General features: G+C 38.1%; 1 protein-coding gene across 1 annotated transcript in view; it reads right to left on the bottom strand.

Moving 5' to 3' along the window:
- Window positions 1–18606, bottom strand: part of Hacd2 (3-hydroxyacyl-CoA dehydratase 2) — an 88062-nt gene that overhangs the window by 65547 nt on the left and 3909 nt on the right. The window contains exon 3 of the mRNA XM_027936061.2: window positions 3533–3551. Within this exon, the coding sequence (XP_027791862.1) occupies window positions 3533–3551 (19 nt within the window). The remainder of the gene's footprint in view (window positions 1–3532; window positions 3552–18606) is intronic.

The following is an 18606-nucleotide window of genomic DNA, read 5'->3' as shown; positions in this document are numbered from 1 at the left end:
GTATATACTGTAGAATGGCTAAATCAAGCTTACTAATATATGCATCACTTCACCTATTTATGGTGAGAACAGAGATAATGAAACCTTGGCCTTGCAAACATTAAATGGGAAGTAAATGATAAATGTAAGGCACTGGGACACAGTAAACACTCCACAATGGTGGCTCATTATCAATATACAAGCCTAGAAGTTCAGGAAGACCCATATGAGAGTCTGGACGAGACATACTGAAGTATTGAGTAAGGAGGAAAACCTAAGACACTCAGAAAAATATTAATGGAATAGAACTGAAAACAGCTAAGGTAGGTGTGTGGGTGCACCATGGTGAGCTCCAGGTCTACAGTAGGTGACTGAATGGCTGTGGCTATAGCTGGTGGTGCCCCTGACAAAGAGAAGACAGGTAGCAGAGCAAGTTAGGGAGTCTGGGTATTGCTGAGAAGGAAGTGCCTGTGTACACACAGTAGTGGGTATTCAGGAGATCAAGGGTTGAGTTTGGGGACAGGGTACAGTGTGGCTCGGAGTGAGAACAGGGAAGAGATCACCCGCAGTGGGTGTGCTCACTCAGAAGAGCAATGAGCCAGAAAAGAACCCAGGAAACACTCATGACCAAGGGGCAAGGAGAGAAAGAGAGGCACCCAAGGAAAACAGAATCACAGAGAACGAGGACAACCAGCAGGTCTTGGTGCTAAGGAAGCTAAAGGAGCAGGAACTCAAGAAGGGGAATCTTTAATGGGGCCCAGTGTAGCTGAGAAGTCCAGCAAGTTCCAAATGTGCCCTTGGAATTTGGCAGAAACTGTTGCTGATTTTAAGCCAGAGAGTAATATTCATCAGACCAGAGGGATAAATGCTCAACCACAGGGGTAAGGTATAAATGGCAGTAAGAAAGCAGAAAGAGTACCATAAATCTGGTAAAAGGGACAGAGACAAATCATGTAGTAGGAAGAGCAAGATGTTGGTTCAAAGGCCAAGTTAAACATTTAAGATGAAGCAATGTGAGCAATCTGTGCACTGAGAAGGAAAAGACAGATGGCAAAGGGGAAAGATGAGACTCACTGACAAACAAAATCTTTGAGAAAAGGATAAGGGTTCTGCATCTATCTCCCACAAGTCAGATGCCACATGGGTCCCTGAGGATGCATGGATAAATTGCAGAATTGGCCTCCAGCAGCTTACAGTCTGATGGGGGAAGCAAAACTGTCAACAAACTGGCAAAAGCCAGTTTGCCTCTTGCACCATGAGAGGGACACAAAAAAGTACAATCTATGAGGAATAGACCCTTGCCAGACCTCGAATCTGCCAGTGCCTTGATCTTGGAATTCTCCAGAACTATGAGAAATAAATGTTGCTTATAAGTCACCTTATTTATAGAAAAGTGCTCCTCAGCTTATGATGGGGTTATAGCCCAATGAACCGAACATAAGATGAAAATATCAGAAATATGCATTTAATACACCTAACCCACTGCACATCATAGCTTAGCAACACAATGCACTGCAGAGTATAGGTTGCTTCCTTAGGGTTGCACAGCTGACTGGGAACTATGGCTCACTATCACTGCCTAGCATGGCATGACTATTGTACTACACATCACTAGCCCTGGGAAAAGATCAAAATTCAAAGTAGAGTTTCTACCAAATGCATTTCACTTTTGCACCATCAAAATAGTTATATATATATATATATATATATATATATATATATATATATATATATATATATATATAAAATAAATATATATAAACTGAACCATTATAAATGGGGGATTGTCTGTACTTTGTTATGGCAGTTCATAAAGGCTAAAATACTCGGAAAATATGTGACAAGGAGCTTTGTACAGAGGCAGCTGAAGGTTAAGAGAGTTGGGCAGCATGGAGTACAGGGTTCAGTCATGTGGAGAAGGCCTGAAGTGGTTCCAGAACTCTCTTTGGCCAAATAGATCTCCCAATCCGCTAGCTTATGCTTAAAATTTATTTAACACTTAAAAAGGGGTACAATTTCTCATCTAAAAATTGCAGATAAAGGACTAAAAAAGAAACATATGTAAGACTATACACAAGCTAAAACCCATGTGTCATAAAATAAAATCATCCAGGCAGGCTTTGGAGACAAACTTGGCTCCGACAGGATACAACTTACTAGCTGTGGAACCTGGGCAGGTCACTTAACTTCTGGAAAAGCTGAACATGTGACAGATGAGCCCCAAATGCCTTTCAAAATCTATTCTTCAAGGGTTATAAAGCACTATTTCTTAACATTTGGGGGACCATAAACTCTTCTGAGACTCTAACAAAAGCTGTAAAATCTCCCCCAGCCCCAAATAGACAGACACATGCATACAAAAATTCTCCATCTCCTTCAAGGTGTCCCTGAACTCCAGGAACAGACCCTGGGTAAGTGGGAAAGAGCAGAAGTGCAACTTTTTATAATGATGATATCCTAATAATTCTGGGGCCAGGTATCACAGAGACCTCTGCCACACCCACAGTGTACAGCCTGCTGTCTCCAACTGCATGTCTTTCTCAACTATGAGTCTCCTCACCTCTGAATACCTGAGTGCCAAGCCCAATGCCCTGAATATAGTAGAAGCCCACTTCAGTTGTGAGTTCAACTGGTCAGAGCCATAACAGTTTAGATCTGTAGTTCTCAAGTTTTCGGACTTTTGGAACTTGCAAATGAGTATCAACTTTCAAACCCTCCTCTGACAGACAACCTGGAATGGATGGCAACTACCATGGGCTTGCTCTGTGCGATCTTTTAACTTCCCCAAACTGATTTTTTAAAAAATATATATATATTTTTTTTAGTTGTAGTTGAACACAACACCTTTATTTCACTTGTTTATTTTTGTATGTAGTGCTGAGGATCAAACCCAAGGTCTCGCATGTGCGAGGTGAGCACTCTACCGCTGAGCCACAACCCCAGCGCCCCCAAATTGATTTTTAATTAGTCAGGTTTAGCTACCATACACTAGAAGTTATGCTACCAGTTCAAGGGCAAAATGTGACAATTCTCCCCTCCCAACAAAAAGAAAAAGGAAAACATACTAGATTTGCTTTTAGCAGAAACCCCTTAGGTTTGTTCTGCAAACCCCTTATACTCTTACATATATATGATATTCATTTGGGAAGGAGGCAACTATGCGCAGCATCCCATTTTAAGAATAAGGAGAAAATGTGCCATTTAAGTGATTGCAGAGGGCTTTTCAACACAGCCCAGCATCAGGACCCAAGCCACATTTTTATAAACATGCAAGTGTTTCTCCATTACCCTTATACCAAGAAAATGGAAGACAACTCTTTTAGATTGACAGAAAGAGCTGGGGAAAATAATAGTGTTCAGTGATAACATTCAAATAATACTTATGATTTTAGAAAGCAGAAGCCATTCTAAGTTGAGCAATTTTATATATCATGATTAAATGATTTCCTTTTTGCAGTATTCAATAAGAATCAAATATTCAAAAAGAATCATCTATCACTTTTTAAAAAGACACAATTGACTGTATATAGTAGGGGAAAATTTCCTTACTTACCTATAGCACAATGTAAAATCTAGAGGGGGGAAAAAGGGGGGAAAAGAGAATTAGTAAAAAAAAAAAAATTAATACTATAGTTCTATTTCATATAAACTGTTCTTTCAGTAAGAGACATGCCTGCCAGCAATACTGATTTTGAAAAACAAATATTTCATTGTTAAACTTTACTACAGACTATTTAACAAAATGTAAATTCTTACTCCGTTTTTTGATTATTCACTTTTACTTTGTGTATCTTTGGGAGATAACATCCTAAGGAAGATTTCATCTTCCCCCCATAGTTCATCAGATGTCAAGGACCTTTTCTAATACATAAATTTACAACAGCAATTACAGCACACCTTCTCCCATGTTCCATACTCTGCAGAACAGAACCGTCTCAGACTGTGGAACACACAGTATGACCGGCCTTTGTGGGTTCCTCTTGCCTCTCAGGCCCTTCAGTGCAGACACATTTATTCTATAAAGCTCCATCCTCAGTCCCCTTCCTGCCTCATTCAATTATCTCACTGCAGAGGTGTTTCCTGGTCCAACTTAGCCTTGGGCCTTAGAGCTCCAAGTCCGTATTCCATACTGCCTTGGCCATCACCAATAGCAGCTCAAACATGACCAGACTCAATGAAAAGCACATCTTTTTCTTCCTAAATTTCTGCTATACCTTGTGATCACCTGCCTCTCAGTCTTTTGGGTTCACCTTCCCCTCACCCACAAGCCCAACTGGTTTCCAAGCCCTGCTGATCCACCTGGAGCCTGTCTGCCCTGTTTTTACTACCAGTGCCTTGAGTGAGATTGCTGCCTACACTCTTATCTCAATGGCAATGGCCAAGCAGTTTCTTCTAAATCCCCTTTCAACTTATCCTTTATTTAGCATTGTTTCAGCACTGGTGACAGTGGTTTAAAAAAAAAAAAATTAAGTAATTTGAAGGCATCTACAAGATTGATTTAATAACTACAAAATTTCTAGATGATAAGACCTAACAGCAATTGTTGTACCTTTTAGAATTTTGACAGAATTTCTCTAGCAGTCACTGAACTGTTTGATCCTAACAATAACCCTGGAAGATAGGCAGGATAGCTATCTCTACTTGCAGATGAGAAAACCAAGGCTCAGAAAAGCTGAATAACCTGTTCAAGGCAGTAGATGACGGCCAAGATAAAAACCTAGGGTTTTTTTTCCCCTACTCTACAGCTTTTTCTATAACATTATTTCATTGTACCCTAGTTATGAGACATCTAGAGGGCAGAATCTGACAACGTTTCTAATCTAAAGCATGCCTGATGAGACTCTGTGCTCATAAACTATAATTTCACTAAGTTTTTGTTTTGTTTTTTGGTGGGGTGGAGAGAGCTGGGTTAAAAAAAAATCAAGCTGTGCCAGGCACTGTGGCACCCGCCTGCCATTCCAGCAGCTTAGGAGGCCAAGGCAGAAGGATCTCAGGTTCAAAGCCAGCCTCAGCAACAGTGAGGCACTAAGCAACTCAGTGAGGCCCTGCTTCTACATAAAATACAAAATAGGGCTAGGGATGTGGCTCAGTGGTCGAGTGTCCCTGACTTCAAACCCCAGCACTCACCACCACCCCCAAAAAAAATCAAGCTGCAAAAATTTCTTGGTAATGGACAATAGAAGAATCATCATGTTGCAAATCATATAATTTTTTTTTCAAAAGAAGACACTGCTAAGAACCTCAAATGCGTAAATATTAACAAAATAAGCTGAACCTCCTACTACGAAGTTAAGGAAAGTAAATGATAAACCTAGATTAAAATAAGGGATGAAGACTTAAATGAAGAGCATCCTTCAAGACAAGCAGACAGTGCCTATTCTATTCTGTAGGAAATGACTGATGGCTATCATGTTTTCTTTGCATGATAGAACAGTAGGTCTTAGCCCTATCACAATGAATCTCCCTCTTTCAATCACAGTATCTTATAATAATGCCTTCTTTATCAACCTGAAGTGAAATTCATAGATGATAACCTACCTACACAAAAAGATTTTTTAAAAACATCCTGACAAAAAGAAAGTAATTTAATTTTTTAAATATGTATTTTAATATATAAATGTTTGGGGATATAAGACATAATTAAGCAGGCAGAGTACATAACCAACTTATTATAAATAAGTTTGGATTTAAAAATAAAACTATTGGAAACAACTTTGGACAAGTACAGGAAAATAAAAGAGCAGACGTACAGACTAGCAGTAGGAAAAAAAATAGTATTAAGTAATAATGGAAATGTACTAAAGTAGAGAACTGAAGAAGTACATTATCTCAAATGAGCTATGACTTATGTATTTATGTTTGTATGTATTTATTGCAGGGCTGGGATTGAACCTAGGATCTCACACATGCTAGGGAAGTACTCTACACTGAACTACATCCCCTGTCCAATCTTAATTTATAAAGTGTGGTGTTAAAATAACCTCCTGGGTTATGTCATGGGGTGGGATACAAAGAAAGTGTCACAGAAAATCTGTCCTGTTAAGAAATCCTGTTGAGATACCCAACCAATGTCTAGTCTATAAAAAGACCTTGGAGACTTTATTCTCTAAATGGTGCAAAGAAGGAAGGAATAGAAGATGGATTAGAAGAAAAGAAAACCCATGATGCGGGGGCTGGGGTTGTGGCTCAGTGGTAGAGCGCCCGCTTAGCATGTTGGAGGTCCTGGGTTCGATCCTCAGCACCACATAAAAAAATAAATAAATAAAGGTATTGTGTCTAAAAAATAAATATTAAAAAAAAAAAACATGATGCAAGAGGCAGCAAAGCAGTGCATAACTGACGGGGGCTACTTTTAGGATAAAATTAAAAACTACAACTAATCCAAAATAAAATTTCTTTTTCACAACCGTGACTTCTTATCATTATACAAACAGAGGCAATAATATGCAATATTATTAGTCTATATTAAGGAAAACCAATGAGATCTTTGCATTACAAGTATCTCCACTAATTTAATAAGTCTGAACAGAAATCTCAAATCTCATATCACAAATTTTCAAACAGTCTCATAGCTTTTGATTTAATACTAAATCACATGAAATCCTTTTCAACTAAATATGCAAGTTAGAAATAGTATAATACTTTCAGAACAGAATGTGCAGATTGAATAAATTATTTTGAGACAATATCTTTATCTCACTTAAGCTTCTCTCTTCATATCAACAATGGTAGTAGACAGAGTTCTAAAAATGATCCCACAAAATTATTGTTCCTTGCTTAACACCAATCTAGGCCCTACAGTGTAGGGATTTGCAAATGCAATTAAGAGTCTCAAGCCCACTGATTTTAAGGTACAGAGATTATGTGGGTGGACCTGACCCAACCAGGCAAGCCCTTTAAAATCAGTTTTCTCTGGCTGGTGGTAGAAGATGAAATCAAATATTGTCAAAGAACAAGCAAGATTCAATACACCGTCACTGGCTTTGGGGATGGAAGGGGCTGTGTACAAGGACTGGAGAGCAGCTCCTAGGAGCAGGGAGTGACCTCCAGCCAACAGCCAGCATGGAAATGCAGGCTTCAGACCTTTGACTAAAAGGAAATGGATTCTGTCAACAACCTGAATGAGCCTACAAGCAGATTCTTTCTCTGGACACGCCATATAAGAAACCAGCTGGCCTGGCAGACTCCTTCCTTGATTTCAGTTTTGTGAAATCCTTAGCAAAGAACTTGCCGAACCCAGCTTCTGACTTAAAGAACTGCATGTTAATATGAGTGTTGTTTAACCTGCTAAGTGTGTGGGGTTTTATTATATAGCAATGAGAAACTAAGACAATGATCTTCCTCTAACTTCATAAACTTTTGTTTAATATCTCATGAAGATTTTTCAATATCTATATGTACTACAAAAACTATGTATTTGTTGAGGTGCTAGCCTGGGGAGATGCACAGAAGGTAAGGAGGGGCTGCAGAACAAACATTAATTAATTGAGTTGGGCTACTTTATACATTGTAGAATATTCAGCCAGTACAATCCCCAGTCACTGTGGTAACCAAAGTACCCTCACAACTTTCCAAAATGCACACTCCAAGGCACTGCTCTTTTTACTTGGAAATATATTTTTTGAAAAAATTTCTAAGATTTGAACTAAAATTATTTTCATAAGTTATCAATGACTCTCCTTCCTTCTTTCCTCCCTCCCTCCATGTGTGTGGCCCTGGGGATTGTAACTATGCAACTGCTCTGTCACTGAGCTATTTTGTAACCTGGTTTCACTAACTTACCAAGGCTGACCTCAAACTTGTGATCCTCTTGCTTTAGCCTCCTCAGTAGCTGGGATTATAGGCGTGTCCATCTGCACTTTGCTGAATTTTATTTTTAATCTAAGGTGAAACACTAATAACAAAGCCACCCCCCTCCGGACCCACCCCCCCAAAGTTTGGCAAGTCTCAAGAAGAATAGGAGTCCAAGAAGCTTTGAAGACCTCAAATGTAGTTCATGGATTTAATGTGATGGGCTACAGTGATTCTCCATTTGTCTCTCAATTCAAAATTCAGCCAGGTGTGGTGATGCATGCCTGTAATTCCAACAGCTCAGGAGGCGGCGGAAGAATTGTAAGTTCAAAGCCAGCCTCAACAACTTGGTGAGATTCTAAGCAACTTGGCAAGACCCTGTCTCAAAATAAAAAATAATAAGAGCTGGGGATGTGGCTCAGTGGTTAAGCACCCTGGACTCAATCTCTAACACAAACAATAATAATAATAATAATAAGCCCAAATGTCAATTCATAAATTTATAATAGCTTCACAGTCTTTATAATAATGGAATGACACAGATTCCGGAGAACCTCATCTAACAAAACTTTATTCTGGTGTCAAAAATCAGAAGGCTTGGGCTGGGGATGTGGCTCAGAGGTGGAGCATTCACCTAGCATGCGTGATGCATTGGGTTCAATCCTCAGCACCAAGTAAATATAAAATAAAGATGTTGTGTTCACCTATAGCTAAAAAATAAATATTAAAAAAAAAAAATCAGAATGCTTAGTTTGACTTTAAACAGAGTGACCTGGAAGGTCTGGAACAGAGTACTGTAATTTAGCTGAGCACAAGATTATTAATTATCTCTCCTCTACCATAAAGCATCTCTTTTTTAGGTAATTTTAGATAATCTGTCTTCTTTTAAAAACAAAAACTATCAGAATGTTTTTATGAAAAACAAGTTTTAGCGGGATGCAATGGCTCACACCTGTAATCCCAGCAGCTTGAGAGGCTGAGGCAAGAGGATCTCAAGTTCAAAGCCTGCCTCAGCAACTTAGAGAAGCCCTAAGTAACTCAGTGAGACCCTGTCTCTAAAAAAAAAAAAGGCTGAGGGGGCTGGAGTTGTGGCTCAGTGGTAAAGCGCTTGCCTAGCATGTGCAAGGCCCTGGGTTCGATCCTCGGCACCACATAAAAATAAAAAATAAGATATTGTGTCCACCTAAAACTAAAAAATAAATATTAAAAAAAATAAAGGAATTGTGTCCAACTACAACTGAAAAATTTAAATTAAAAAAATACAAAATAAAAGGCTGAGGAAGCTATCTCACTTCTCAGTTTATACCCAAAAGACTTAAAAATAGCATACTACAGGGATGCAGCCACATCAATGTTTACAGCAGCACAATTCACAATAGCTAAATTGTGGAACCAACCTAGATGCCCTTCAGTAGATGAAGAGATAAAGAAAATGTGGTATATATACACAATGGAATATTACTCAGCATTAAAAGAATAAAATCATAGCATTTGCAGGTAAATGGATGGAGTTGGAGAATATAATGCTAAGAGAAGTTAGCCAATCCCAAAAACCAAATGCCAAATGTTTTCTCTGATAAAAGGATGCTGATATATAATGAGGATGAGGGGATGGAGCATGGGAGGAATAGATAAACTTTAGATAGGGCAAAGAGAAGGGAAGGGAGGGGCATGGGGGTAGGAAAGATGGTGGAATGAGGTGAACATCATTACCCTAAGACATATATGAAGACACAAATGGTGTGACTCTACTTTGTAAACAGAGACATGAAAAAATGTGTTCTATATGTGTGATATGAATTGAATTGCATTCTGCTGTCATATATAACAAATGAGAATTTTAAAAAAAGGTTTGGGGATGTGGGGATGTGGTACAGTGGTAAATGGCCCTGGGTTCAATCCCTGGTATTAAAAAAAAAAAAAAAAAAAAAAACCCAAAAAAACAAAAATCAAAATTTCTGGAAGGAAAACATCCGACTAGCCCAGTTTGGGTCTGTATGCACCCATGGATCAGCCAGCTGGGGCCTGAAAGGCAGAGTCAGGGAGTAGACATGTAGGTGCTACAGGTCTATCCTCGAACACCCGAGAACTTCCAGAGAGGATAAAGATCACTGAGCTAGGCAACTCCACAAGACGTATCAACCACATTCATTTTTACCATACAGGGGTCATAACTAATGTGAGTTATGATTACCAATATTGAATTCATTTTGGAAATTATTGTACTATATGAATATCTGATTCCATTTTTGCTTAAAACTTACCTATAACATGTAGTCTTGAGGAAGAGATAGCAAAATGTTAACAGTGGTTGTTTAGTCAATGAACTCTTAACCTATATGCATTTTCTTCTCCTATATTTATCTGGGTTTTTCCTACAATGAATATATGATACTTCTTGTTACCAGGAAATACTTTTCCCCTCTCTTCTGGTGTTTATGAGGAAGGATTTCTACCAAATATTATTGGTCTCTCTCTCCATCCTTTAGCTTCTTTACCTTGGGAAAGGAATGATGACTCATCTCAGTGGTAAATTAGAGAAGAACAAATGAGGAAGAACAAATTCAGCTCCACCCTACAAATTCCATAAGGAACCACAAGTTCTCAGGGTGCTACCCTGGCTGCTGCCTTGGATGGAATGGGTGGTGAGTCTTCTGGATTTCAGTTAGCAAGACCATTTGGCTCACACTTAAAGCATGTCCTCCAGCTTAGACTTCAACACTAATAAAAGTGATTTTTAGGATCCTTATGCATCTCCCTTGAGTTATTTTTCAGTGTTCAGGACATAAACAAGAAAAGACTATTTATTGAGCCCCTGAGAGATTCCAAATATGTTTTCAAAATCCTTCCTCTTTCATTTCTTTTTAAAGGAAGTAATAGGTGAAATCTTTCTCATTATTGATATTTTGTTATTTAATTTCACCTTTCTAGCTATAGTCATAATTTACAAACCCATTATTGGCTTAATTTTCTCATTCTAATAGTGAAATGTTGAAATGTCACAGAATTTAAGACTGGGAAAAAACATAATTCAGTTTAATCCAGTGTATTCACTACACATAATAAACTGAGGTCCAGAGAGGTTAAGACCAAGGTAACAAGGATGAACAATGGTAAACCAAGTCTCAGTACCCAAATTTCTTGCTACCAGTGTTTTTTATATATAGTGTGACATCTCTTAAGTACAATTCTTTTATTGCTTTTACAGCATTTCTGCCAGTTTTTCTACATATTTTGTTTCTCTGTTCAGATAATCATTTACTTCTCAGTTGATTCTACCAACATGAGTCTCCCCATCTTCCTGCTACCTGACAAACAGAACTTGAGAGTTTCTCTGGTTTTCTCTAAAATCAGCTTTATCTTATGCTGGGACTGGGCAGTTCTGCTTTTCTTGATGCTTGGTCATGACAGGCTAAATTGTCTCTCCATAAATTTAAGCCAGTCTAGTCTCTTATAAGCAACAGATTATTAGATTTTTTTTAAACCAGTCACCACCAATACACTTTATTTTGATAAAGTATATTAGAAACAATGCATCTGTGCTCTACTGTATCATCCTATAGGTTTATGCTACTATTCTTGCAATTCTCTTTTTAATAGTATTATGTAGCAGATATGAAACACTACTTGTTAAATCAAAAGATGAGCTATCCTTTTTAAAAAACCATTTTAATCTTGTTTTCTTTATTTATAACCTTGTTTTCCATTTTATTATCTGTAACATTTTATTATATTAATATTTTATTTTAAATATATGATACCATATTTTAAATATATTCTTCCATAGAAGGAGGTACTAGAAACTGTTCCATGTTTCATACTTTTTCCCAATACCTTCAATTTTTTCCTACTGATTTTCCTAATCTGAAAAAAAAATCTACATATTTTAATTATTTTTTTACTTACAAATTAAGAAGTTTAAAAATTCTGGAGCAATATAAAAATTACAATTATGTTTGTCTTCCGTGGCTTACCCTCCTTCCCACTTCCTTCTATCCTGACAAAATCTGACATTACCTAATGAAATTCCATATGGACGCCATGAAACCTTTATTATAGTCTAAAACTATATTGTCCAGTGCATTAGCCACTAGCCATATGTGTCTATTTAAATCTAAAAGAAAATAAAATTTATTTTATTTTATATTTCAAAGGCTCAATAACCACATGTGACTATGGGTACTGTATTGGCACACATTTGGAACACTACCATTACAGGAAGCTCCATTGGACGATGCTAGTCTTATGACTTAATTTATCTATTTATATCATAGTGAAATACACTCTGTTAAAGTTCTGAAGGGTTCCATTACTTTTGTAGGTGTTTGCAACATCTCCATTTTTAGGAAACTGCATGGTTATCCAGGAACCTAAGGCTTTCTCCTAACTCCACAAGGATTTTTTTTTTTTTTTTTTCTCCTTCTAAGAAGGTCTAAGTCTAAGGTTCCAAGTGGCTTTTATGATTACATTGCTAAATCTTCTCTTTTCTCCTAGAATTTTTTTTTTAAATGGTTATAGGGATTGAACCCAGAGACCCCCTACCACTGAGCTACATTGCCAGACCTCCTTTTAATTTTGAGTCAGGATATTGCTAAGTTGTCAAGGCTAACCTCCAACCTGTCATTCTCCTGCCTCAGCTGGGATTACAGGTATGTGCCACCACACCCAGCTTGGACACTGTTATTTTTGTTTTGAATTTAAGAACTTCACAAATAGGTGCCCAGAAAGGGAAAGAATTTTTTACAAAGAGCTCCTCTATAGGAGAAACTCCTCTATATACTCTCAATGGCACACCGAGATGGCCTTTTAGTTCAGAAAAGTTTTCTATGATCTTTCTCCCTAATTATAATTTATAAGTTATTCATTCTAACCATTCCTACTTCTGGTATCTTTACTTTTTGAAAGCTTGAACACTCAAGCTGTTCTGAAGATGTGCTGGTTCTACTGTATTATTATTTCTTGAGGTTCACTTCTTTTTCATATGCTTCATTTTCTTCTTGTTCTGATATTCATGCACTCATTACTTAGTCCACCAATATGTAGCATCTCAGTTATGCCTGGCACCCCAAATTTTGTAGTGTTCTTTTTATATTTCAGATAGTGAAATCAGAAAATTTCCCAATGGCTTCTGCTCTGTAATCTACTTTATCTGAGACTATCTATGACAGGGAACCCCTGCCTTTCCTGAATCTTTAGGTTTACCTATTTCTGTGCACTGTGACCTCTTTCCTGCAGCCAGTGATATTTTTAGTTCTTTTTTTTTTTTTTAAATTTCAGCACACACTTTTCTACAGTCATTAGCTCGCTCTAACCTCTTTGAACACCATATCAATTTGCTTCTATTTGCTTGAGTTGTCAAGCAATGAAGCTTGTGTGGGTGGGCTCCTGTTTCCTACAGGCTCCCTCTTCCCTTCTAATGTTGTGACACTTATTAATTACACCCAAGTTTATTTTTCCCCTCGGGTTCTCACTCCCCCACCCCAGCAGTACTGGGAACTGAAGTTACATTGAGCTACATCCCCAGCCTTCTAACACTGTTTTGTTTGTGATATCAGGAATTGAGCCCATGGGTACTCTACCACCAAGCTATACCCCAAGCCCTTTTCCTTTTTTCTTTTGAGAAAAGGTCTCACTAAGCTGCTAAGGGTCTCGATACACTGCTAAGGCCAGCCTCAAACTTACAATCCTCAGGCCTCAGCTTCCTGATCACTGGGATTATAGGTGTGTGCCACCACACTCAGGCTTACTTTAGTTTTGAAGCTGATTTTTCCAGGATCTATTGACCTAGTTTGTGTCAGATATCTCCACTATGATTTGCTTTGCTAGCTTTTCATAAATCTCTTTCAGAGATATATTTTCTCAAAAGGAATCTTCAGAATAAAGGTAACTTAACAAGTGCCTGTAGCTTATGTTTCAGAAGTTCCTTCTTTTTAATATTTATTTTTTAGTTATACGCAGACACAATACCTTTATTTTATTTTTATGTGGTGCTGAGGATCAAACCCAGTGCCTCATGCATGCTAGGTGAGCGCTCTACTTCTGAGCCAAAACCCAGCCCTAGAAGTTCCTTCTTAATATATAACTGTAAGAAGGACATCAGCATGTTTCTACAAGGAAGAAAACTATTAGAGACAGTCATGTCCCCAGACCATTTCACAGAAGCAAACTTGACTTGTGATGTGCTTGAAGCACAGTACCATATTTTAACACCTCAGAATCTAATTACCTAATAGCTCCATGGGGGGAAAAAACCATCCAGAGTTTGAACCACAGAGACAGAAAAACTCTGAGACAAATGGGAGACCTTTTCTTCTTAAGGACACTTCAAGTACTTAAGATTTTGTTCGATTTTAGAGAAATATCTAGAATCAATTTCCTATTTCACTAAGGATTTGAAAAGAATGGGCTATAAAGCATTATAGCCAGAATGCAGGATGGGGCTGAGAAGCGGTAGTGCAGCTTGGAGATCTGACAAATGCTGACTCTCTCCCTCACTGCTCTCCAGAGCCAGTTCAGATAAGCACTAGGAAAAGACCAGAAATGAGACTGGGGTGTTTTTTCTTTTTTGTAGATAAAGAAATAGAAGAATCTGGAAGGGAATGAAAAGGAAAGGGAGTTCCAGTGGTCCTTTACGCATTCCCAGATAGACAAAAGCAGTAAATGATGCTCACAGGTTAAAGTGGCCTATATTAGTCTCAACAGGTAACATCCTTGAAGTACAACCTTAACCCATCTGAATCCTCACTGTTAACCACATAGGCATAGCCAATCATGAGTGTTAATGATGGACAGCTGGACCCAGTTGCACACATCTGTAATGTGAGAAGCTCAGGAGCCTGAAACAGGATGATTGGTAGTTCAAAGCCAGCCTCAGGGGCTGGGGTTGTAACTTAGCAGTAGAGCGCTGGCCTGGAACATGCAAGGCCCTGGGTTCGATCCTCAGTACCACATAAAAAAATAAATAAGTGAAATAAAGGTATTGTGTCCAACTACAACTAAAAAAAAAAAAAATTATACATACACACACACATATGTGTGTGTGTGTGTATAGATAGATACATAGATAGCCAACCTCAGCAACGATGAGGTGCTAAGCAACTCAGTGACACCCTGTCTAATTAAATACAAAATTGGGCTAGGGATGTGGCTCTGTGGTTGAGTGCCCCTAGGTTCAATCCCTGGTACACACCCCCCCAAAAAAAGATGGACAAAAAGAGGTTTATCCAGGTATAACATGTACCAGTAATTAACTCTGTTTTTATGGTATGGATACATTACATTTTGTTTATCTAGGAATGGCATTTTAAAATGTACTTTTGCCACCTAAGTGATGTACTCCTCAGGATTACTCAAGATCCAAATAAAGACAACACATTATTCACACATTTATCTCTTGGCCAACAATACTGATTATCAACATTTTTATTGAAGTTAACTTATAAATTATATCATAGCTGGGTGTGGTAGCACATGTCCATAATCCTAACTATTTGGGAGGCTGAGGTAGCAGGGTCACTTGAATTCCAGGCCAGACTGGGCAACATAGTGAGACCCTATCTCAAAAACAAACAAAAAAAAACGTATCATTATAATCTTCATTGTTTTGTGCATCTTGTGATTACTGTGGTAAATACTTCTTGGATTTTCTACCTACCATCCTTTTTCTAAAAACTGCCCCTTCCCTCCAACCCTTCTGTATTGTTATAGTGACCTTGCTCCTGTCTATAGGTGACTGGCCCAGGAATATACACCTGACTTAAGCTGGACCAATTAAAAGGATTGTAAAATTGGAAGAATGGAAGTAAGATTCTGTTTTCAACTAGCTGCCCCCCTGATTGAAGGAGATACATTCTCAGGAGATCTGGCTGTATTATCTGCCATGTAGACTAAGACACTGAGAAAACTAGTCTTCGGGAAAATAACAGAACAGAAAGAGAGAAGAGTAGAGAAAAAAGATAGAGTAAGAATGACTGGGTTCCCTATGGTGATCCAGTCCCCAAGTCCAGGTCCTTCCTAAGCCCCGGCTGTATCCCTGCCTTTAGATTCTATGGGATACCTATGCACTTATAGTAAATCCCTTTTGCTGTTTAGATTAGTTGAGGTTTCTGTCACCTTATTGTCATCTAATAGTCCTAATGTCATTATCCACAGAAAAGATTAAGCTCCCTTTTAGCAGGGGCTCAACCTCCACACCACTTATTATCCAAACATACTTAAGTTACTACCCACAGAATAATTTGGAAAACTAGTATAAAAAAATACTCAAGACATTCTTGGATAAGTATGTAGAAAACAATTAAATCTGTGCCATTTTATTGAAAATCTACATCACTGTATCACCAATTCAACCTATCTTTGCATCCATTGTGCAAAAAAATCATTTAATTTCCTCAGAAAGCAAACAAGCTTCTTTTTTGGGAGGCAGGTACTGGGGACTGAACTCAGGGGCACTCAGCCACTGAGCCACATCCCCAGCCCTATTTTGTATTTTATTTACAGTCAGGGTCTCACTGAGTTGCTTAGCACCTTGCTTTTGCTGAGGCTGGCTTTGAACTCAAGATCCTCCTGCCTCAGCCTCATGAGCCACGGGGATTAAAAGCATATGGCACCGCAACCGGCAAGTAAGTTTCTTTTTATATTATATTACGGCATGCTCATTTGTAATTGCTTGGAGTTCTAAGTCTTTTAAAACCAAAATGCTATATTTTCCTAAGAAAATCTGAAGTTTTTTGAGTACAAATAATTGTTCTTTCCCTTTTAAAGCCCATTCCCATAGATCATACTAAAATAACATCCAGCATTCAGATATAAATGAATAGCTGAACTTCCTGGATTTACCTTCTCCTCCTATAAACGTGATTTATTATAAACCACTAATAATGCCCCTAAGAATAATTTGCAATTAACCAACATTGCACACAACTAATGATTATATAATGCAGGTCCGAGAGGTGACGAAACTCTCCTTAACTGAATACACAGGAAGTCATCTTAACAAACCTGCTCTACAGCCCTGTCTGAGGGTTATGCCATCACTCAACAGTGCAGTGGTAATTCCCTGCACAGTCCTGGGAGTCTTTACTTCCTAATGTACCGTTTTTTTTCCCAAAATCAAATCCAGAATTTGTCACTAAACTGGTTCTTAGTGGGGATAATAGATATAAAACCCAAAATCTAAAATATTGTCTTAAACCACTATTAAAAATTCAATAGGGATGAACACACTAATCCTTCAAAGTCTAAGATTTGGTTCCCAAGTGGATTTTCTATCACACTGTTTAATGTCCCTTCCTTTCCTAAAACATACTTAAATCTTTAAAATTATATTTCTAATATTACAAAGTTTTAAAGAGACAGAATCCCCTTCAAATTATTGAAGCAGTCCAGTTGGATATAACCCCCTAATATCAGTGCTGGTGCAGTTTCTGAAGATTTGACCTCAAATTTCCTTCTCTGTAGCTTGAGGGAACTATGTTGGCCAAAGCTCTCAGACAAAATCCTCTATATTTATTACTATCTCTTTTTTAAAAAAAATTTCAAGCCTGTAAGTTTAAAAAAAATGGCTCACATTAGGATTGCTAGTTTCCTTAGACTCAAACTGCTAGGGGAGCTGAGCGTGGTAGTAGCACAACTGTAATTAATCCAGCAGCTCAGGAGACTGCAGCAGAGGATCGAAATTTGGTGAGACCCTGTCTCAAAAATAAAAAGTATTGGGGATGTAGCACCCCTGGGTTCAACCACCAATACCGCAAACAAATAAATAAAACTGTTAGGACAGAAAACTGTTTAGAAATCTTTTTTAACCTAATTCTTTTCCAAATATGAAAGACGGATAAGAAATAAAAGAGTTGCCCAAATTCACAGAGAAAGTTGGTAAAACGAGCATAGTTAGAGTAAAGGTACTTAGGATCCCCTGCTGGAAACTCACTTCCTTATCCCACCCACCTGAAATGTGTAAGTATGAGGAGTCCTGAAACCCCTCTGCTATCTAGGAGAAACAAAAACAAAAACTACAGTTTTCTGCTTTGGAAACTGAGGGTGAAACTGCTTTTGAATCACATCTGATTTCATGGAAGTAAATGATTTTTATCTTAAATATCATTTCATGATTCAGATTCCAAAAACTGCCACTGAGATATAAATGTCATGACGGGCTTGGCCTGGAGGCTAAGGTTAATAAAATTGAGTACTGGATCTTCCCTACAATCGAAACCTTTTTCACCACAATGAACTATGGCAGTTATTGATTTTGTGTACCCAAAGATGTCCCTATACCCCCTTTTCCATTAACAAAATCTATAGTCCCTTGGCCAGAAGGCTGGGTATGTGTCCTAAGTCTGGCTAATCAAGTATCACACATCACTGGCAAGAGTTTCAGTATGTAAAAGTAAGGCCAACCCAGAATCTTTCTCCAGAACTGTGTGTGACACAGATGCTCTGAAAAATGAACTTCCTCTCTGCTTCCCACTATGTGGAGAAGCTTTCTGAAGTAGAACCTGAGACCAGCATTCACAGAGAAAGAGAGAAAAGCAGAAAAAGAAGGTCTGGCAACACCAAATATTTGATTCTCAGCCCTGAGCTGGCCTTTTATCTTTTAAGTTAACCCTATATCTTTATCAGTTACAGAAATCAGTACATTCCTTTTTTGTTTAGAATAGTTTGAACTGGGTTTTTGTCATGGGTAACTCAGAAATTCTGACTTATAGGGCTAGGGTTGTGTCTTGTGGTAAAACACTTGCCTAGCATGTGTGAGACACTAGGTTCGATTCTCACTCAGTACTGCATGTAAATAAATAAAATAAAGGTCCACTGACAACTAAAAATATATAGTAAAAA

The sequence above is a fragment of the Marmota flaviventris genome, chromosome 8 (assembly GCF_047511675.1).
Source record: "Marmota flaviventris isolate mMarFla1 chromosome 8, mMarFla1.hap1, whole genome shotgun sequence".
Taxonomy (NCBI): domain Eukaryota; kingdom Metazoa; phylum Chordata; class Mammalia; order Rodentia; family Sciuridae; genus Marmota; species Marmota flaviventris.
This window is presented reverse-complemented; position numbering and strand designations above follow the sequence as displayed.